Raw genomic sequence first — 21,455 nt, 5'->3', positions numbered from 1 at the left:
GTCAATCGGATTTTGACCGATTCACTAATTATTTCGGGAGATATTTTAATATGTTACTATTATATATATATATATATATATATATATATATATATATATATATATATATATATATATATATATTATTTGATTAAAGTTTTGATTAAGCATCCTTAAGGGTTACTATAAATACGGATTTTGACACATTTACTAATTTATAATTAGTCAATCAAGGATTTTAATATATGAGGGTCATTCTAATTTTAAGTATATGTTAATTTATAATTTATAATATTATCACTTACCATATGTTATATCAATTAGTGAGTTGTTAAATTGTTGTTTAATGCTGTTTTGTTATATAGATACCGATTTTGAACCCATTGGGTAAATTAAAATTAGTCAATCAAGGATTCAAAATTAGTCAATTGGATTTTTACCGATTCACTAATTATTTTGGAAAGATTTGATAATCAATTCAAGATATACGGTAATTATTTAAGGGATTAAATTGATGATTAATTATATTAATGTAAATAAATAAATTAGTAACTTATTTTCTTAATAAATTTATTCCTTATGTTTAAATATAGTCTAGATTTAAATTTTTAAATATTTAAACATATGAATTGAATTATTTTGTATTTATTTGTATTTATAATATACTTTAATAACATTACATTTTATTAATTCAAAATTTTAAAATCCGTTAATGCTCATCCCATATTTTTAGCCCATGATTTGAAAGCTAATTCAAATTCCCTAAATTTATGTTTTTAATTAATTCCGTATATACATTCCTTTTTTATTTAATTTTTTCAAAATTTAATCCTTTACACTATCACACTCCATGACTTATATAAATATCTCACTTTCACACCCCATGACTTACACTATCACACCAAATATAGCTTAAAGACTTATTTTTTATCTCAAAGGTTTATATTTCTGTTGTTTATATCACTCATTTTGTTTTTTAGTTTTTTTGTTAAAAGTATTATTGTTCATCAACAAATGTTTTATTTATTTTTATATTTTTACCACCAGAAAGATGGAGCCAACAAACATCACCATATTAAACCAATTTGATGTTCTTAACAATGATACTTCAAAGCCCGGAGAAGATTGGTATTCTCAAGCTTCATATTCTGAAACTTTGGCGTCTCAAGGATACTTCAAAGCCCGGAGAAGATTGGTCCATTGAATGATCGTGCAAGATGAAATGGTAGTGTTACACATTCATTAATTTTACTATATTTTTCATACAATTTTCTATTAATGTTAATAATAATGTTTCAGGGTAATAGAATGCAAGCATATGTAAGGAAGCCATGCATCTCGAAACATGATGCATGGCTTCGTAAGAATTGATATTTGATTGTGAAGAAGGCTTCTCTTGGAGCCAATATGTCGACTTACAAATACATTGACATTAACAACTCGGCTTTCAAGTTAATATTTTATATTAAATACCTAATCCGTTTCGACATTCGGGTTAATTCTTAACGCGTTTATCAATAATATTTTTCATTATTTAATATTATATAAACTTTCAAATAGTGGCAAAAATACCCCAAACTAAAACTTTTACCTCTATATGCTTCCACCTTATTATTACAAGGACTAAATTTCAAATTTGATATTAATATGGTTATAACCCGTTTACCCGCAAACCCAAACCCAAACCTATAATCAATACCAAACCCGTATCCAAATCATCACCCTTAACCCGATAATTAACTTGGACCTCAATCTTTGTGATTTTATTTCGAAATTTGATCATAATACTTATTAACCTTACCTTTTTTCGGCCTAACCGACACCCTAAATATGTTAACTCAATCATTATCTAGCTGTCATTCCTTATTATCATGACCGACACCCTATTGAACTTGTGGAACACGAAAACGATCGTTATATTTCAATTAAACGCGTCTGCACCTACACACCACCGTCGCCAACAATAACCCAAACATTAATTGAATTATAATGCTCGTTTATACTCTGTTTGTTATCCACTTTTGGCCGACCTTTGACGAATCTGTTTAACCCCCTACGCGTCATCCTTAAAGGTAATCAATTATATGGTTTAAATCTTCGTTTATCCCTCTTCATTAACCCTATCATTAATCGGCCAATCCGTGAACGATTTGGCCGATTGATTCCTAGGGTTCTTGTTATGAACCTGGATCTTATGGTCTGTCTGTTTAATTATCTTCGCGATCAGGTTTAGATCAACAAATCAACCTAGCCCAGATGGCTAGGGTTAAGCGTTTAAGACTCGGGGAGGCTGAGGGGCGCAGGTTCGTGCCACCCCCAGCCCGTTTTGCTATTTATTTTTCTTCTTTTTCAGCCTTATGCTATATAATATGTATAAAATAAACATAATAATTAACTAGTATTTTATAAAAACCGACATATTAGCCGACTACTTTTTTCGAACCTTGTTGAAATTTATATGAACGGATATATATATAACAAGTAAAGGTTTTAATAAATGTTAGAGATTAAAAAAAGGGGTTTTATTTATTTAAAATACATAATTAAAATATATATTAAACCTTATAATTTTACATAACTATTAAATTTTTTTTATGAAAGATCATGTTTTATGTAAATATCACTAGTTATTAATTGTTATCTATTATTTACAATATTAGTATAAAGGAAAGATTTATTATTAATAAAGAAAACGTGTTATTAGTTCAAAATAAACATTTAGAACGAATCTCTTTGTATAAACTATGAAAGCTTTATAAATACGTAATTAAGTATCTTTATGTGTTTTATATAATCAACACCATATTATAAGCTTGGAAAATAAAAGTTGTATTTCAAAATAATAAAATTAATAATAAATAGCTTTTGTATGATTATACTCGATCATTAAATTTCCGAATCCTTATCTAGTCACCCATTTATATTCGTTTCCACAATTATTCGTTACTAGGACATCTCGTCGGTATTTCTCGAAGAACTTGATCCATCCTCCACCATATTTTATTTATCCCGTTTGCTCGTCTGTTATGGTGAGTACCACATTCCCCTATTTTACTCGTTTTCTCACGTTTTGGGGACATATGCGTAAATATACTTTTCATATATACTTATACTCAAAACTGCAACTATTGTCTTATGTGTTAACAACTTATACCTTACTTGTTTATGTGCTTATTTGCTTTGTATGCTTTCGCATTCGGAGATGTCCAACATAATCTCAGTCTAGTATGATCATACGCCAGTCGTTAGCCTTTGTGCTTCTCGACATCTCAGTTACACTTGCTCATTTGGTTAATTTGTTATTCTCATATGACTTGTTGCAACTACATATTTTTTTTGTTATATACTATATGTACATTTAAACTGGTGTGTTGTGTCACACCCCGAAAATCTTAACTTAACACAGCGAAAGTCTTAAATTAAACCGTTTGGGTTATGCCAGATGCCGATAGCCAACAATAACAGACAATTAATAATAAAATCATCATCTTTTATTATAGGAAAATATTTTACAAAATCAGAGTTTATTACATGTGCTAATGCACGGTTTACAATACTTAACTTTTGTTCAAACACCTCACACTCTCATTTCAATGCCACCTCGAAATCTTCACTTACCTGAAAAGCATATTAAAATATCGATCAACACACTGTATTGATGAGTTTCCCTTTATATCAAAAATAGTCCATATATATATATATATATATATATATATATATGAATCGAAAACATAATCCAAATAATTAACAAATCCGATATCAATTCGTGTGTAATCGTTACTACACCCCGAATTATATCCAAAATATCCGTGTATAATGGCTTACTACCATTATAACACCAAAGCGTGTGTAATGATCTACCGTCATTACATCACAAAACAATAGGCATTTCATTTCTTAAACAAATTGAGCTGTTGTAGACTAGCTAAGAATACAACATTACGTATGACATCTCAGTTGATAACTCGAAACATACCATACTCAAAATATACCCACTTTTAACCCAACGCGAATGGAAGTGGGGGGCGTCACCCCGATAGATCTATCCATATACCTGTGCCCTTACTAATTCGGTTAACAGTTGTTATTTAGCCAACTAAACTCATCCCGCATTATACACCAATTCCTGAAATAAAATGCCTTTATAAAACAACAACGAAATCAATATGTAATAAAGAATATGCTTTTCCCCAAAACACAATTAAATATCGTTTTGAAAACATTTCCAGTTAAAAATCGAGGGGGGGTTCGATAGAGAAACTCACTGTCTTGTAGCTTTTCCGAAAATCCCGTGTCCTATATTACAACAAGTTTTGTTAATAAAAACTTGATTTTAGTTTTTATATAAAACTCCATTTTATTTTATAAGTCTTATTCTAGTATTCACATAATCACATAAACACATAAGCGAATACACATAGTTCGGTTTTTCGTTAGTTATTATTTAATTGCTTAAATTAATTAATTAATTAATTAATAAGATATTTTTAAGTTTTAGTTGCTGAAATTTTTAAGAAAATATTAATCCTTTTATTTTTCACAAAACTTGTCGGTTTTGGCCGGTTTTGTCGGTCTTATGTTTAAAATGCGTTAATTCGGTTTTTCGTTTAAAATGTAAATTATAAATTATGAAAATACTTGTTACATAAATATTAATCAAGTTTTACAAGTTTACTTGTGAAAATATATTATTTTTTATTTTAGTTAATATTTTTTTAAAATAGCAACTTTTTAACGTTTTCGTGTCGGTTTTCGGGACACGAACCGTTTAGGACTAAGTTTTGTCATCTTGTCCTTTTCTCATGTATTAACTTATGTTATACATGGGTATTTTAACACTTTAGGGTCTGTTCTAAAACAGTCCCTAATAGTTGTGTCGGTTTTGCTTAAAAAGCCGATTTTTCGACCGTTTAAGTTACCGACGAGTCAAATAAATTACACAAGTCTATATTAATCATCCTATGAACTAAACACACATATACTAACATATAATTTATCATAAATCTCCGTTTTGACCATGCATGTTCATAAGACACGTTAATCGAGTTTTTCAGTTCCTAGTTCGTCTTTTAATTTACCTTAACAATGTTCTAGTTAAACTTGTTATTTATGTATATATGATTATGTTTAAATATTATAAAAGTTCAGATTTTAATTTATTTTATAAGTTTCTAATAATCCAAAATGTCACTTTTAAATTGAAGGTTTTTATTCTCTTTTTAAAAGAATCTAATCTTCATATTTTTGAACATTATCTTTTTCAACAAAATCAAGTATGATTCTTTTAGATGATTCCATTCCTTTACAACTAATCACTTTTAGATTATTCTCATCTTTATCAAACTTTAATCAATCTTTCAAATCAAATAATCATGGATTTTATAAGTTTCCTAAGTGTTGTTCTTAACAAAGTTTCCTATTTTAGTAACTTTATTACTCGATAATTATAATAAATCTCATTATTCCACTTTGATTAATTACAATTTTATGTTTAATTTATTCATTTAAGTTGTTAGGTTTCATACATCCTTGATAATCTATTACATTTTATTCTTTTAAATTCGCTATTCAACAAAGTTTCTATTATAAGCTAGTCATTGTTTATTTTAACAATGTTTTTAACTAATCCAAGTTTCAAACTACACATTCTATCTTGTTTAGGTTGTTATTTGTTCTTTCCATCTATTACAAGTATTTATATCAAAATCACATCTTCATCTTTTCTTAAATTAAAGTTTCTTTATTTAGTAATTTCAACAATTTTCAAGCTTCAACTATTAAATCTAACATGCAACCTATCTTATCTATGTTTAAGTTATCCTACAACATCTTTTAATTCAAAAATCCATTCAAAACCTCCTAATTTAACTTTATATTAAAATCCCCAATTTTCACCATTATGAACATATTCATGTTTTACTCATTTCTAGCAACAATCTTTAACAATCTAGACCCATACTAACAAGTTAAAGATCAATAATCCATTCCAATCTTTAATCTAATATAAACCCTAGAATCAACTCTTTCAAATTTACCAAAAGCTCAAGAGATTATTAACTCATTCATCAAATTTACCAATCAATATAGAGTCTTTAGGGTGTATGCATGTATGTATTATTGATTTTTGATCCTCTCATACATATATACATACACTCACGGCACACATACATACACATATACCACACATATTAACAATCTTTCAATCTTCCAATCAACTCAAGAACATACAAATCAATACTCAATTAATAATAATATGTTACTTACTTGGTTATGGAGATTTTGAAAGATGAAAAATAATGAATAATAGTGTGTGTTCCCTAGCTTTACTTCTTCCTAATGACTCCTTGGTAGCTTAATCCTTCCTATTATCTTGATCTAGACCTCCATGTTGTTGATTATGTGCATGTGTGTGTTGATTATTGATTTGAATTTGGTTTGGGGTGTTCAAGGGGTGTTTGGGTCGTGAGTTTTAAAGGGAGAAGAAGAGAGAGAGGTGTAGGGTGGTGTGTTGGCAAATTAGAGTGGTGAGTTGGTTATTAGGGTGGGAGGTGGAGTGCCTAGGGAAGATACATGTGTATTGTTTCTAGAAACTAATCATTAGGGGTTATTTGGGAGAGTTTCATTGGGACATGTGTGGGTTGATGTGTCCAAGAAGAAAGGTGGGGGCGGCCTAGGGGTGGGGGGTGGGGGTATTTTATGGGTTTTAATCAATAATTAGGTGAATTTCGGTTATTCGTTTAACGTATTTCGTGTTTTAAATATTCAAACGAACTCCGTTTTCAATAATTTTTGTCAGACTTTGAACGAAATCAAATTCCTGACAGTATGGACCATGAAACTTATTTTTTTGAAAATAATTTATGTGGGGCCCTTTTCGGGTCTTGTACTGGCTCGGGTTTACTTATTTTTCCAAATTTTGTGATTTGAGACTTCCTAAATTATATTTTTTAAGTTGTCTCAATGTTTTCATATATATTTGAATTTTTGAGATTGTTTAATCAATCTAATGATTTATTTACTTTCTGGCTCGTTACCAGAGGTATTTACACGTTTTTCTTGTTTCATGCCGAAATTTGGACTTTTTGTTGATTTTACAAGACAATGAATCTTAGTAAAGAGAGATTTTATTAATAAAACGATATTAGGATGGATAATCATGATTACATTAGTGAAAATTTTTGCCAGGTGTTACATGTTGCTCACTCAACCTTGTGTTGACAAACTATATTATTTTCAACGCATATGTAGGTTATCGTGTGAAGTGATTATCAAGATTGTTTGAAGCAACTTAGGATGCATGTTAGAGAAAAGATACAAGAACTTAATTTTGGATGTTTAATGTATTGTTTATTTATAAAATTGTTGTACATGAATATTTGTTTTATTTGAATTTATTAATTAGATATTGAAACTTATATTTTGCATGATAGTTAACTTGAGAGCTGTGACAATCAGTTCGCGCCCCGACATTTCCGCCGTAGGTTGGGGTGTGACATTGACTGTCCACACAAGCTTTGTTTCACAGCCGAAACCCATCTGTCAAATTCCTACGAATTTGAAGGTCACTTGTATGGATTGAAGTTTGTTAGTTTTGATGACATAAAATCCAAAAACATTTCCCATAATGGAACTATTGGTTAGTTGTGGCTTGAGTCAATATGTGGAGTTTGTGACTGAGTTACTATCGCATTATTATTTATAGTTTTGTAATTAGGTCTTATAGAATTTATTATATTTTAGTTTTTTTTTGAATGGCTAACAATTATATTGTAGCTTTTAAACTTTCAATCAATTATTCAAAGTATTACCATAATTATATAGTTATTTATCGATATATAGATGTATAATTAATATAACTATGACAAACATTTAATAGTTGATTTGACTAACAATAATGATTTCCTTAATTACATATCAATATCAATATTTGAATAATTGTATTTTAATACGTTTATAAACTTCTTATATAATATTATTGTTACGAGATTTTAATACTTTCAGACAAATTAAACTTAATCAAATTACTAAGTCATTTTAAGATTTCTCAAATTTTGACACATATATATTTTTTATTTCTAATTTTATTTTTTACTTTGTGATTGATTTTTTCTTTTTATGGTAATGGTGTCAACAAGTGGATTCATAAACATTCAATTGAGTATCTTTATATTATTTTATGCGATTGTATTTAAATGTGAAAGGCTAAAACAAGAAGAGTTTAAGGATCATAACAATACTTGCATTCTTATTTGATCATTCTCAAAGAAAGTTTAGTGAGTAGTTAAGTAAATGAAATAGTTTCATAAGATTATAATTATCAGGTATGGCTTTTACACATTCCATTTTTGGATACATTTCAAAAACATAACATTTATATAAAATTATGCGTTCATATAAATTCAAAATTTACAATATATTAACATATATTTATAATTGATGTTTTTTTATATAATTTTCTCTTGTTTAGTACACGGGTCACTAACCTATAACCTATTAAAGCATATATTTTCAAACGTTTTTCTTAATTTTACAAGGTTTTTGGGCATGTAACATATGAATTAAATAGATTTTGCATCTTTTTTTCTTAATGTATTATTTTGGTTCATGGTTTAAATTAAAAAGATGATTGAACTTGTAATTTTACTCTTATAAATACCTTATAATTCATATAGAGTTATATTTTTTCTTAGAAATACAACTTTTTACAATTCATTATAGTGTATAACATATGCATATATATGACATATTATATATTTTCCACCTGTGTGGTAAACGGTTTTTTGATTTACTAATCTGTGTTGAACATTTCTATTTTTATTTTAAGATAATTTATTTTTTACAACAAAATCTTAGTCTTTGTAAATTTATATATTAAATCCGTGACAATGTTTATTTTCCTAAATATCTTTTTTATACACACAAAATGTAATATAATAATATTGGTATGAATGTTTTATTTTTAAAATAAATCACACCAAATTTTGGTTAGCCACTTTGAATTAATAGTGCATAAATATATAAAACCTTATTAAAAAAGTCACAAATAAACATTATTATATGAAATAACTGGATTTGCATATTATATATCATAATTGTCATGACTCAAGGGGGATCATTAAAACATCATTGATTATTTCTAATATTTTTTTATGAACAATCTAAATTATGAGTAATTTAATTAAATTATATTTAACACATAACCATTTTCTTACGCAACGACACAAAAATAAGTTCGGAAATGTTTGATAAAGAAATAATGAATTACTTGAAGACAATGTTGGATTCTTAAAATCCTTTGGTTCAAGGATACTGGATGGTAAGTGATTGTTTTAAAAATGATCCCGATATGGATTTAAAGTTGTGCATTATTGGAACAAGGCAAAAAGAGGCAAGGACTTACAACCTGCCAAAAACTTCTAAGTTGTAGCGTTAATCGTTGATGATATTGGTGACACAATAAATAAGCGCGATATAATTGTAACAACTCAAAGCAGATCTCTAGCAAAAGTTGGAATATATATGAGAGACCCGTTTTACTTATGGTCAACTATATGTTGCTTTTTCAAGAGTGAAGAGTAGAGATTGTATTAAAATGCATATTTTGGATAAGCAGTGTAAAGTTACAAACAAGACAATAAATACGGTTTATAAGAAAATATTTAGCAGCTTATGAATTTGTAATTTTTAAAGTTTTAAATTATGTTTTCAAACAATGTACTATAAATCTTTTGTTTTAGTAAGTTTATGTTTTTAAGTACTTTGTTTACATAGAAATATGAATTGCAAATATATCAAATAATTCTCCACATAAACATATGAAACAAACTTTTATCATCTTAAATATGTCTTTTGTTGACGATTTCTATATTTCCACCTGTGTACGTCCACCCGTGTCGTACACAGGTCAATAACCTAGTCGGATATAAATTTCATGATCAAGGTAAAAAAAAAAACTAAAATCAGCTTCAGAATCCACTTAGCTTCTTATTTATGTTTATTGTGTCATCTTCCTAAGAATACAAAATTATTTTATGAAAATACGTTTACTTATTCTGGTAATAAAAACTAAATCCAACTCCGTTGGCTGTTTCTAGATGAAGACAATTAGGCCTACTGTACCCCTGTACGGTCCTTTTTTGTTTGTTGATCACTTGATTGTATATTTGTATATAATATCTTGATGATGAAATATAATAATAACATACTTTTCCAATTCTTTTATATAATTTAAAAATGAATGTTTTGTTTTATACAACATAGTTGTAAAAGCAAATGTACCTTTACCACCTTCGTTGCTGTTGACATCACTTGACGCCATAAAGCAAAATAAATTAAGTAAACCCATTTTAGACACCTTTTATCTTTTTAAAACACATTAGTTTTCACGATAAAAACTTTGCTCAAAACTCGTTTTGATCTAAACCAAGTTTATATAATATGCGCAAAGCTTGCCCTTTTTACCCATCTTATTGATAGTTTATAAAAATGACATAGTTAAGAGAGAAACCAAAGATTGAGTCGATTTCAAGAACACGAAATAAACAAACGAGCACACACAATAAGATAAAACTCAGTTTAATTATACCAGAGAAATATAACTAAACACACTACTACAACAACTCTAATAGATAAAACCATACTTGGTTGTAATCTATACGTGGAGAAACCCAAACTTAATAAGCAAGAAAACTATTAAACTCTAATAATCACTTAACAGGCTAAACCACCTCTCCTTAGATAATTAGGCCCGCCCCACATCAGGCTTATGCAGAAATCACGGTCCTTCATATATACAAAACAACATTAAGTCTTATACAAACCTTGAACCTATTTAGGTGGCGATTGCTCGCCACTTGCTAAACTAGTTTCTCTTACTTGTGAACGAAAATTACAAGATGTAAATGCACTACTTCTTGGGTTGTTTGCGCACTTGCAAGACACATGCACAAGGATGTGCATGAAATGGCAGTGGGAAAGTGTGACTGGCCAATAACGATGGGTATTGCTAAGTTTGTACTTGAATGCTCAGATTTACTAGCTAGTCTGGTCTTCATTAGGACGGCCTTAGTGATTAGAAGCGTGAACATGCCTAAATGTATTTGCACATTAAACCATTATTGGTCAAGGGCTGTTGCGACTCCCTTGACGAGTCAAAAGACAAAACGAAACCAATTACCCTCATCATCAATGGGATAAATTGGTTAGCTCTCAAGCAACCGAGGGTGCCACACAGAGCCTACACTTAACTCTAATCAAAATTTTCTACTTAATTGTGCAGTTTAAAATAAATAAATAACAATATGTAAAATGGTTATAGATATTCCCATATAATATAAATAATGATTTTATTATTGTGCATTTAAGAGTGAAAAAACGTATGCAATATATTATTAGCTGGTCCCCTTAAAAATAATAATTCTAGTCCCATGCAACACAATGATGGTGTATGCATTTATTCATAGTTACCTTGTCCAAGCAAGCAAACCGCCGAGTATGACCCTCATTAATATTTTTCCAATCATTGTATTCTATTCTATAATCCATACACAATTTTTATTTCATAAATTTACATTCACATGTAACAAATTATGCAAGTAAAACTAGTAAAAATTGTCATAAAAACTGCAAAATGTTTTATTAAACAGAACATATAGAACAAGAAGATGATGTTCATCACCAGGGTAGTTTACTAGTTTTACATAACAGCAACTCAACACAGACTGTTTATTAAATCCTAAAAAGTATCAATTGAAACAGAAACAGACAACACAAGAAAATAAGGGACATCGATATTAGGGAAATTTCCTTAGCTGAATATGCGTTTCAAGCTCGGGCATGCGGTCCGTAATCTTCCCATGCTCGTCGGGGTTACCTATTTCGATCCCGTATAAAAAAGGTATGAATATATATATAAGCATTTCTATAATATAGTAATATGTTTAAAAAAAACAAACTTAACTACCTTTTGACAAAAGCGGACGTCTAGTGTCTCCAGCATGTTACATTGTGATATGGCGGATTCAACTGCTTCTTCATTAATATTGCACGACTGGAGTGGTGGAGACACGGAAATATGAATAAATATCAGAACAGAAACTGAATCACACATTGTAAGGCTTACTGGTTTGGCCCACAGGTTAAGAGGTTTGGTGTTTTGAGCCAATCATTACTTTTTTAAAGTGTTTTAGTTTATATTAAAATTGTTAGAAAGATAAAGATACTTATATAGTTCATAAATATTATCGATATACATAATTGCATATCCTAAAAAAACTTAATAATAAATGTTAGGCCGGTTAACCGTCAGCCAGATCCTAAAACCGTCAAACCGAACTAAACTGTAAATATTTCAAGCCCGCCAGGTGGTTCGGTCGGTTTCAACAACTTATGAGAACTAACATGATGCATACCTGCAGAAAGAGGCTAGTTAATCTTGGACAGTCGAGCTTCAAGATTTCCAACGAGCTGCAGTTGCTGAGGTGGCAAGAATGTATATATTAGCTTCTTAAGTTATTTGAATTCTGAGCATTACAACAATAAAATATAATACCAGATGAAGAAGATAGTCAAACCTTAGATTGAGAAAGCATAAATTAGAACAAGCCACATCAACCTCTTTCAAATATGCAGATAGTGACATATTTAAGGATGACAAGTTTGAAAACCGAGCAACTGACGAGATGATTACTTTCTTGATATTTGGACAACCGACACAATTGAGATTTTGTAAGTATCCTTCAGGCTGCTCAGAGGCCATAGAGGATGCATACACCCGATCAACACTGAAACTCCAGTTTAAGTCATGCATATTCACACACCCGTTCAAACTGACATGAGTTAAATGAGTACAGCGAGCAAGAAGCTCCTCTATGGAAGCCTGACACAAGCTCCCGTATGACAAGTCTAGTTCCCGAAGAGTCGGGAGAGCCCCGTCTTTGTAAAGTGGTTCAAGTGATGTGTCAGTGAGATACTTGCAAGCTTGCAATTTCAAAACCTTTAACCGCAAACAGGAGTCAAATACAGGTTGCAAGTTGGTTAAAAAAGTGTAGGAAAGATCAAGTGATGTCAAATTTGGAAGCCGACTTAATGATAAGAGTCCTTCAGAACCGACAGATGGGCATGACATTAGAATAAGTGATTCAATGAGGGGGCATGAAGCAGTAGTTGCAGATAAGCAGTTGTCCTTCAGTTGGCTGTATTATGTGGATCATATAATATTAGAATCTTATTATCAGCTGGTTTCAGTAAATGGGTACAGAAAAAAGATGAATGAATTTAATGACCTGCAAAAAGAAGCATCTAGAGATGTTAAGAGTGGGCAATTTATAAATGCTTCTGATATGACACCGCATCCTTTCAGTTCAAGTAATACCATATATGGTGCTTCAATCTTGAGCGCATTTAGTTTGGGACATATACCCAAATTAAGAGATCGAAGACCAACCTGCAAAAAAGCCAAGAAAATTATCAAATATGCAATAGTGATTAAACCATTATAAAAACGATCATGAAAACCCTTCTTTTGACTAGATATTTTAACAATATGATAAAAGTCATAAAACCACTTAATGAGATGCATAACGTTGAAATTGTAATACATATGATTGGTTCACTTACTGGACTCAAGATTGCTTTTTCAAGGTGATCACATCCATCCAAAGACACTTGCTCAAGATAAGGGCAGGTTAGTTCAATAGAAGTAATAGCACGACAACCAGCAAGGGAAAGACTAGTCAATGATTTGCTAGAGAATTCGACAGCCGTCAAGCTCTGAACCAATGAGAAACCAATCAGTATATAAAACTATTTTTTTATAGAAAGTCAGCAAGCGCATCAAAAGAAAGTTAAAATGTTAAATACCTCGCAGTTGTCAAGAATCAATGATTTGAGCATGGGACATCCACTTCCATCACTAAAGACTTCACAGATCGAATTTGTTAAAGATTCACAGTCTGTAAGGTCTACTTCTTGTAAACCCTGACATTGCAGCTCTAATGAAGTTAAGCTTTCCTGTTTTTGCAAAACTAGTTTCTGCAAACATATAACAAAAATTCAACATTGAATATTACATCAGAAACTAAGAATCCAAAAGAACAAGTATAATAACTAACTACACCATACTTGCAGTGACTTTGATACAATGTTGATTCGCTGGAGTGAAGGACAATTAGAGACTTTAATGGATGATAATACCGCACTTCTTAAACTCAAGTCCACAAATCTGCAACCACATTAGCAATAAAAATTAACAATACATTAATACTGACAGGATATGTTCTCTTATAAAGGATTTGTAGTTTGGTTTAGAGTTTTTATACTTGCGACAATGTACAAGTCTGATAGTCTGCAAGCGAGGAAGATCCAAGAAGACTGATGTCAATAAACTGCAATTATAAAGCTCCAAAACCTGTGAGGAAAAAAATAAACGAAACAGTTAAAGTTGAAAAAGTTAACTGCCAGTGTAACTGAAGTCATCAACAGAGAAGATTCTCACCTCTAACATATAGCTATGTGATACGGCAGCCATAGAAGCTGAAGTTATGCCTTCACAGCTATGAAGCTTGAGAACCGTAAGCATTGTCAATCTTACAGACTTCAAGCAAACAATGAAGGGTATATTTTATTAACATTAATGATTCAATTTGGATGATAAAACAAACACTAACAGAGTAACAGACAAAAACTACCTCAAGGGTAATATTTGGACAGTATGATGCATTCAGAACATGAAGATTGGGACAACTTGAAGAGATTTCACGTAATGTTTCATCACTAACACAAGAACAGTTTGACATGTCCAAGGATTCCAAGAGAGGACATGATGTCACCGCTGACCTAATTGCAGCATCTAGAAGCTTATGACAAGATGCTATATCCAGATCATGCAGAAGAGGGCAGTTAAGTACAGCATGTGCCATGCTGCTTCGTTTCAACGACAAAGTCTGAAGTTGAGGACACCTGTCGGAAAGAGACTTATACAAAATTATTTCATGCAGTCATATACAACTCTGCTAGTAGGTATAAATTATGATTTATATTTCTCACCTGACAGAAATACGGACCACACGACATTTCACAATTTGAATGTGTTGCAAACTATCATGGTGTATTGGAATCTCCTGGATGCCATTACCAAGAATGGCATCACTCACAACCAAACTCTTTAATGAAGTGCAATCAGTTAACGCTTGGAAAAATGTCTCCCCTAACTGTCCTTTGCCCAAGGTTAAGAACTCAAGATTCCTGAAATATGTTAATTAAATAACCAGTTAACCAACATTTGATAAAAGAGATAAGTGTTGAATGATGAACAATGATCACCTTAAGAAAGAAATTGCTTGCATCACAAGTGTGTGAATAGCTGGCGACCCATTAATGTTTAATTGAGTGGCATTTGGATACCGGTGACACATATCTTCAACTGCAAAGACAAAATATAAGTACAATTCGGCAATTGACTAGGAACTAAATTATAGCATAGCATTTAAATATTGGTATTATAACTACAATCGGTGTTGCCAGAATTTAACATTATGCGTCTCGTTTATTGATGAGAAATACTGATAAGAATCATATTCTAGTTTTAGTCCTAATTGTCATTTGTCTATTTTGGAAGGGGGTTACGTGTAATTATATTTCTATAAATAGGTATCAATAGCCAATAGGGGGAGGAGAGTATGTTTATGTTGAATATGGCATTGCCATGGCTCCTGCTTATGCAGTGAGATAGGGCTAGGCCCGGAACTTGTAACCTTTACGTTTTCGTTAATACAATCGTTCTTTCTTTTTATCCTTATTATCTTCTCTATATTCAATCTATAACATATCAAACCCTATCATTGGTCCGACCTGCCGGGACCTGCCCTACCTCTGCTCTTTTCAGTTAGATTTCAGTTTATGTTACTCAATGGACACTGTTCTGGATTCACAATTAGATGTTCACGAAGTCAGGATACATATGCTTCAGGTTACACTCGCTGATATCAAAGCATCTCTAAAGGTTGTGAACGAGGCTTGTGCGGAACAACCGGAATTCCAGAAGTCCGTTCTCAATTGGATGCACCATCAAGATTCGAGGTCTAATTCCAGATCGATTTCACATTTTCCACCTTCGTCTTCAGGTTCTATTTCTCCACCTCCATCTCTATTAGCGCAATTGGAAGCGATAGTTGCCAGATCTGACGGACGCTATGAGAAATCGCTGCTGAACAATTGATGTGGCTCCAAATCTAGGTCAGATAATGCTAATTGGGCCTTATCAACTACTGAAAACGTGCTTGTCCATGGCCACTCAACAAGCAAATCAACGTCCGATACAGATCAATTGAAGGCTCTCATATATCGATTTGAAGAAAATTCAGCCGACAATGGCAAGAGCCATTCAGATTCAAGATTTGCAGGCTCTAATTCCACATCGGCAACTTCAATTGCTCAATTTCAGTCTCCACGTGCACAAATTGTTGACCTCCAATCAAAAACGTATGAAATTGGAGGGATATCGGGTGGTTTCCAGAGAAAACTGGGCTTCAGGACTGTGGTGGGCCAAGGTATAGAGCATAAATCAACAGTGGACCTGGATACTCCAGATCTGGGCTCGTTAGGTGGAAGACTTCCTCCAGGCGCTCTGTTTCTATCTTCCTCCTTACCTTCTGTGCACATTCCTACCAAATACATGGAGGTACTATCAGATCTGGAAATCTTTCCTGGTGTTTCGGCCAAAATTGTTGGAAGGAGTTGATTCACATGCTGTTACTGCTCAAGCGAGTCATTTTTCGGCCCCAATTGCGTTGGTCCAAGACGGTAATTCAGGGTATATTGCTAAAGAAGATGTACTCACCAGTGAGGGTTGGGATTATTTAGCTTTTCTAGCTCATGCCATAGCACAACAACAGTGTCCTACTTCTGCATACCTTGCAAAACAATTGTTGGTTGGCTATTTGGATGTTGCGCGATTGCACTTCGTTGCAATAGTGTGGGCAGCTGGGAACACCACTGCTATGACAAAGGCGTGCTCGTTCAAACTTGGAGATCAACGCCTTGGTTGGAAAGGAGGAACAATACCCTTGATCTTTGGTTCAACAGTCTCGCTTCTAAAACCGTATACAGCCATAATTTTTGGGGTCTTCAGGTGGACTTTTTGGCTTTTGATTGCTCCAAGTCAGTTTTGGGTCGTGCATGGGCAAGGCCGTCCACCTGAAAACGCTCTCGGGGAAGCCTCCGCTTGGTTGTCGAGACGGTTGTTCTTCCCAGTCTTGAGGGCAAGACTGTTTTGAAGGGGGGAGTAATGATAAGAATCATATTCTAGTTTTAGTCCTGATTGTCATTTGTCTATTTTGGAAGGGGGTTAAGTGTAATTATATTTCTATAAATTGGTATCAATAGCCAATAGAGGGGGGAGAGTATGTTTATGTTGAATATGGCATTGCCATGGCTCCTTCTTATGCAGTGAGATAGGGCTAGGCCCGGAACTTGTAACCTTTACGTTTTCGTTAATACAATCGTTCTTTCTTTTTATACTTATTATCTTCTCTATATTCAATCTATAACATATCAAACCCTATCAAATATGGTAACTAGCTAATAAAACAAAATCTTGTCTAAACTGTCCTTGTATCAGGAGATCACTTCTTTCAAGCTGACAAAGCATATACTTTACCCTGAGTTCTTAGTTAAAAAAAGGACCAACTTGACTACAATAACGCACCAGAATCATATATACACTCTGAGCACACAAAAAACTATCAAAATGTAATATCAAATGTTCAAATCGATTGGGCTAAGATAGAAGGGTTTCATACTTTCATTACTCAAAAATATGTCTTTACTGTGGATGATTCTCCCTACAAAGTCAAAACATTTCCAAATGAATCCAAGCAATAGTCAATTTTTGTTTAAACGAGGTTCGACGTGATTGTTAGTTTGCTACTCTTATCACAACTCGCAAAGGTTACGCTATAACTTATATAATAAGTGGTCGGGAAGTTCTGATGTGTTTTTCATAGCAAAGTCAAATGAAGATTTAAATAGTACAACCACTGAAAATCTAAACCATCTATAAAAATGCAACATGTTTATAAACACTAAAGATGTGTTGTGTGTCATAATTTTGTGTCACGCGTATATATCATTTAAAAGTATTGGGCCAAAATTGACAAGCACATGAATGTGACCATTTTTTAACAATAAGTTGGAGTTGCAAACTTAGCTCCTCGCATCTTAATGTTGAAACATTTAGCTCCTATTTAATGCTATGTATCACTAATGAGGATATCTCTATTTGTATACCACCTCTTATGTCCTAATCTGGCATGTATGATATTAAGAATACTAATAGAAATATCTTTACTAGTGATAACATATATAAATTAACAAACAAAATGCTTCAACATTAAGTCACTCAGACTTTGGTATAAAAAATAGGTCAGCCTTCCCTACCACCTATCATTTAAATTATACCACAACCTTTGTCAGTTGTGATAGACTAGTATCAATCACATTTATCCTCACATAAGCAAAAAATTACTACTACTTAGAACCATATAAACATGCTTGCAAAGAAAATATCTACACTGACGACGCTTATCTTTTGAGTAATGAAGTCATGACAACACTTCTAGCTTAGCCCGAAAGAGGGAACTATGCCCTTAATTTGATACCGTAAGCTAAGCATTTTCTTAATCATTTAAATTATACCACAACCTTTGTCAGTTGTGATAGACTAGTATCAATCACATCTATCCTCACATAAGCAAAAAATTACTACTACTTAGAACCATATAAACATGCTTGCAAAGAAAATATCTACACTGACGACGCTTATCTTTTGAGTAATGAAGTCATGACAACACTTCTAGCTTAGCCCGAAAGAGGGAACTATGCCCTTAATTTGATACCGTAAGCTAAGCATTTTCTTAATCAAAGTCGACATGTGTTCTGCTAGAGACAAATTCATCTAGTAGCCTCTGGTTTAGGTTATTTCAATCTAAATTTACAAATCTAAGAATTCCAAGCATACATCAATACATAGATAACCAATATAGAATGAAGCTTCCTTACATTGTTGCGGAGATATGTTCTTATTCTCAAAATCTAAAAACCTCCAAAAATCTTCATGTGCACTAGCTGCGCGCCACTGCCTGCAGACCTTAGCTGCTCTACAAAGATTATTTTGGTCCATGAAAGAGAAAACCTAACAAGCCAGAACAATAATCATCAGCTCAAAGTACCAACAAGAATAAAACAAAGAATAAAGAAGATGAATTATATACCGTATGCAACAAGTCATCTGTAAGATCCATTCGAATCTCTTGATCATCATTTTCTTGAGATACATTTTCATCTTCCTCCATCGGACTCCGACCATCATCAGCGTTATCATGCAATTTCTCATCTTCTTTCTCAGTTAGACTAAAAGGCGTACTTTCTTGAAGAAACGCAGCTCGAAGAAAGCTACCACTGTCCCTGTAAATGAATTGCACACAGTTTATCATTAAGAAACCAAAACAAATTTAAGTATACGTGTCGTTAAGCATGTGGCAAGAAACACGCAAGATCAGCCATTTCTGAAAAATTAACATTTAACAATACATTACAAATAACATAACAAATTTAAGAAAGAGGCGCTCACGGTGCGTTAGAATGAACTTTGGGACGTTTACTACAAGAATCCCGATCCGGACCGCCTCGTTCAAGCACCGGCACAGCTGAAGAGCACGAAGGTACTCCCAAACTCAAATTCAAATCAACCTCCCCCGCCGCCGCACTTCTCGAACTGGCCTCCCCTAGGCGCAATAGCAATTCAACACTATCCTCTTCATTCATGTCATAATTCCCTATATCTTCAAACATACCCTCATCAGAATCAGAATCAGAATTCCCCAAAATACCCTCACTGTCCACCATCTTATTAGACTCGTCTTGTTCGCCGAAACATAAACAACACCAAATCCTCATACACAACCAAAAAGCCCCAAATTTGGACGCTTTATTTATAAAACATCAAAACCCTAGGTTAAGATCTCGCATACAATTCCACAAATTCCAAATTCATTACATAGTAACAAATTCAAACACAACAAGAAGAGATCAATTCGCATTGCAGAGAGTAATAACAAAATTGACTCATACGATCCAACGTAACAAATTGTAACAGAAATGGATGAATTGAAGGTGGGTTTCGGGTAGGGATCAGATCGAATTGGATCGGATCTTCATCGGGTGGTTGATCTTCGTCGGAAAGGTTAATCGGCGGGTTGAATCGGTCGGATGGATATTATTATTTGGGGGTTGTTGTTGCTATGAAAGAGTGATGGAATCCAAATGAGAATACCCCCGAATATTATTATTACAGTTATTAAAATGGATGTATTACTTTCTAAAATATCTGTACTTATACTTCAACGATGTAGTTATGTACGTTACGTTTTTTTTCTTATTTAGTAACTTTTATTATTTCTAGCATAACAGTAAATATTACATTTATTCCTACTTCCTCCTGATTTGCTGCAAATTTAGTAAGTTTTTTATTTTGCAAATATGATGAATTAAAAGAAGAAATAAAATTGTTATTGTTATGTTACATAAATAGGAGAGTTTTTGTAAAAGATAAGAAAAATAAAAGTAATATTTGTTGTTATTGTGTGACAATCGTCAATTTCAGGTTAACTCCGTTAACTCAACTCCGTCAATTCAAACTTAAGATCATTGAATCTATAATGCACACCTCATTACATTTAAACTAGGGTTTAAATGACGTTTAACACTTACTACATGTGTAGTCTTTCGGGAATTGCACCGAAATGCAAACGAGTTGACGCAAACAATTGGTGAATAAAAGAAAAATGTCAAAACAATAATTATGTGATAATTATGTGTTAGACTTATGTGTTATGTGATAACATTGTTATAAACGTTAACTCAATGTGCTAGAACTAGTTAATTAAGCTAGAAAAGTAACATTTGGAAGTGGAGGGACCTAGATGTAACATTATTATTATTAATAATATTATAAAACCCTAAACTCTCTTCTCTCTTTCTCTCCCAAACCCGACGGCAGCCTCTAACCCCCCCCCCCTTGCGATCGGCCTTCATACACACACATACAATCAAGATTGTTCAAGTTTGATTGAAGATTAAGGTGCTAGGAAGGTATAAACGACTATCCTATGCATCCTTTATACTTAATTTCGATTTTTAATGGGTTAATTACAAACCCTAGATTCCGAAAATTTCATATATTGTGTTCATATGATTTTTGTTTGATTTGATGATGTATTGATGATGATTTGATAACTAGAATTGATATTGTTACATGTTAATTGTTGTGTCTTTGATTTTGAGATCAAATAAAACCCTAACCATGCATGTATGGTGTAATTGATATGCATGGATAGTGGTTATGGTGTCTAGAATGTTATATGAATGAATTGTGGTCTATAGATGGTTAATATGTTGAGTTTTGTTGCAAACAGTTTCTG

At 32.3% G+C, this 21,455-nt stretch overlaps 1 protein-coding gene across 1 annotated transcript; it reads right to left on the bottom strand.

Annotated features, from left to right (window-relative positions):
- Window positions 1-11,565: 11,565 nt before the first annotated feature.
- Window positions 11,566-20,320, bottom strand: LOC143589302 (F-box/LRR-repeat protein 15-like). The gene is made up of 16 exons (XM_077070111.1): window positions 19,607-20,320; window positions 19,248-19,440; window positions 19,036-19,168; window positions 15,301-15,400; window positions 15,025-15,222; window positions 14,667-14,937; window positions 14,474-14,572; window positions 14,298-14,386; window positions 14,101-14,200; window positions 13,840-14,010; window positions 13,597-13,749; window positions 13,263-13,423; window positions 12,552-13,172; window positions 12,390-12,453; window positions 11,942-12,028; window positions 11,566-11,851 (listed from the first exon to the last, which is right to left on the bottom strand). Exons 1-16 carry the CDS (start codon window positions 19,930-19,932, stop codon window positions 11,786-11,788), a joined length of 2,832 nt encoding a protein of 943 aa, XP_076926226.1. The 5' UTR covers window positions 19,933-20,320; the 3' UTR covers window positions 11,566-11,785.
- Window positions 20,321-21,455: the final 1,135 nt, after the last annotated feature.

The sequence above is a fragment of the Bidens hawaiensis genome, unplaced genomic scaffold (assembly GCF_021521415.1).
Source record: "Bidens hawaiensis isolate Kalapana, Puna unplaced genomic scaffold, B.hawaiensis_p1.1 tig00037337_1, whole genome shotgun sequence".
In the NCBI taxonomy this organism is placed as follows: Eukaryota; Viridiplantae; Streptophyta; class Magnoliopsida; order Asterales; family Asteraceae; genus Bidens; species Bidens hawaiensis.
The sequence above is the reverse complement of the archived record's forward strand: the minus strand, read 5'-3'. Positions and strand labels throughout refer to the sequence as shown.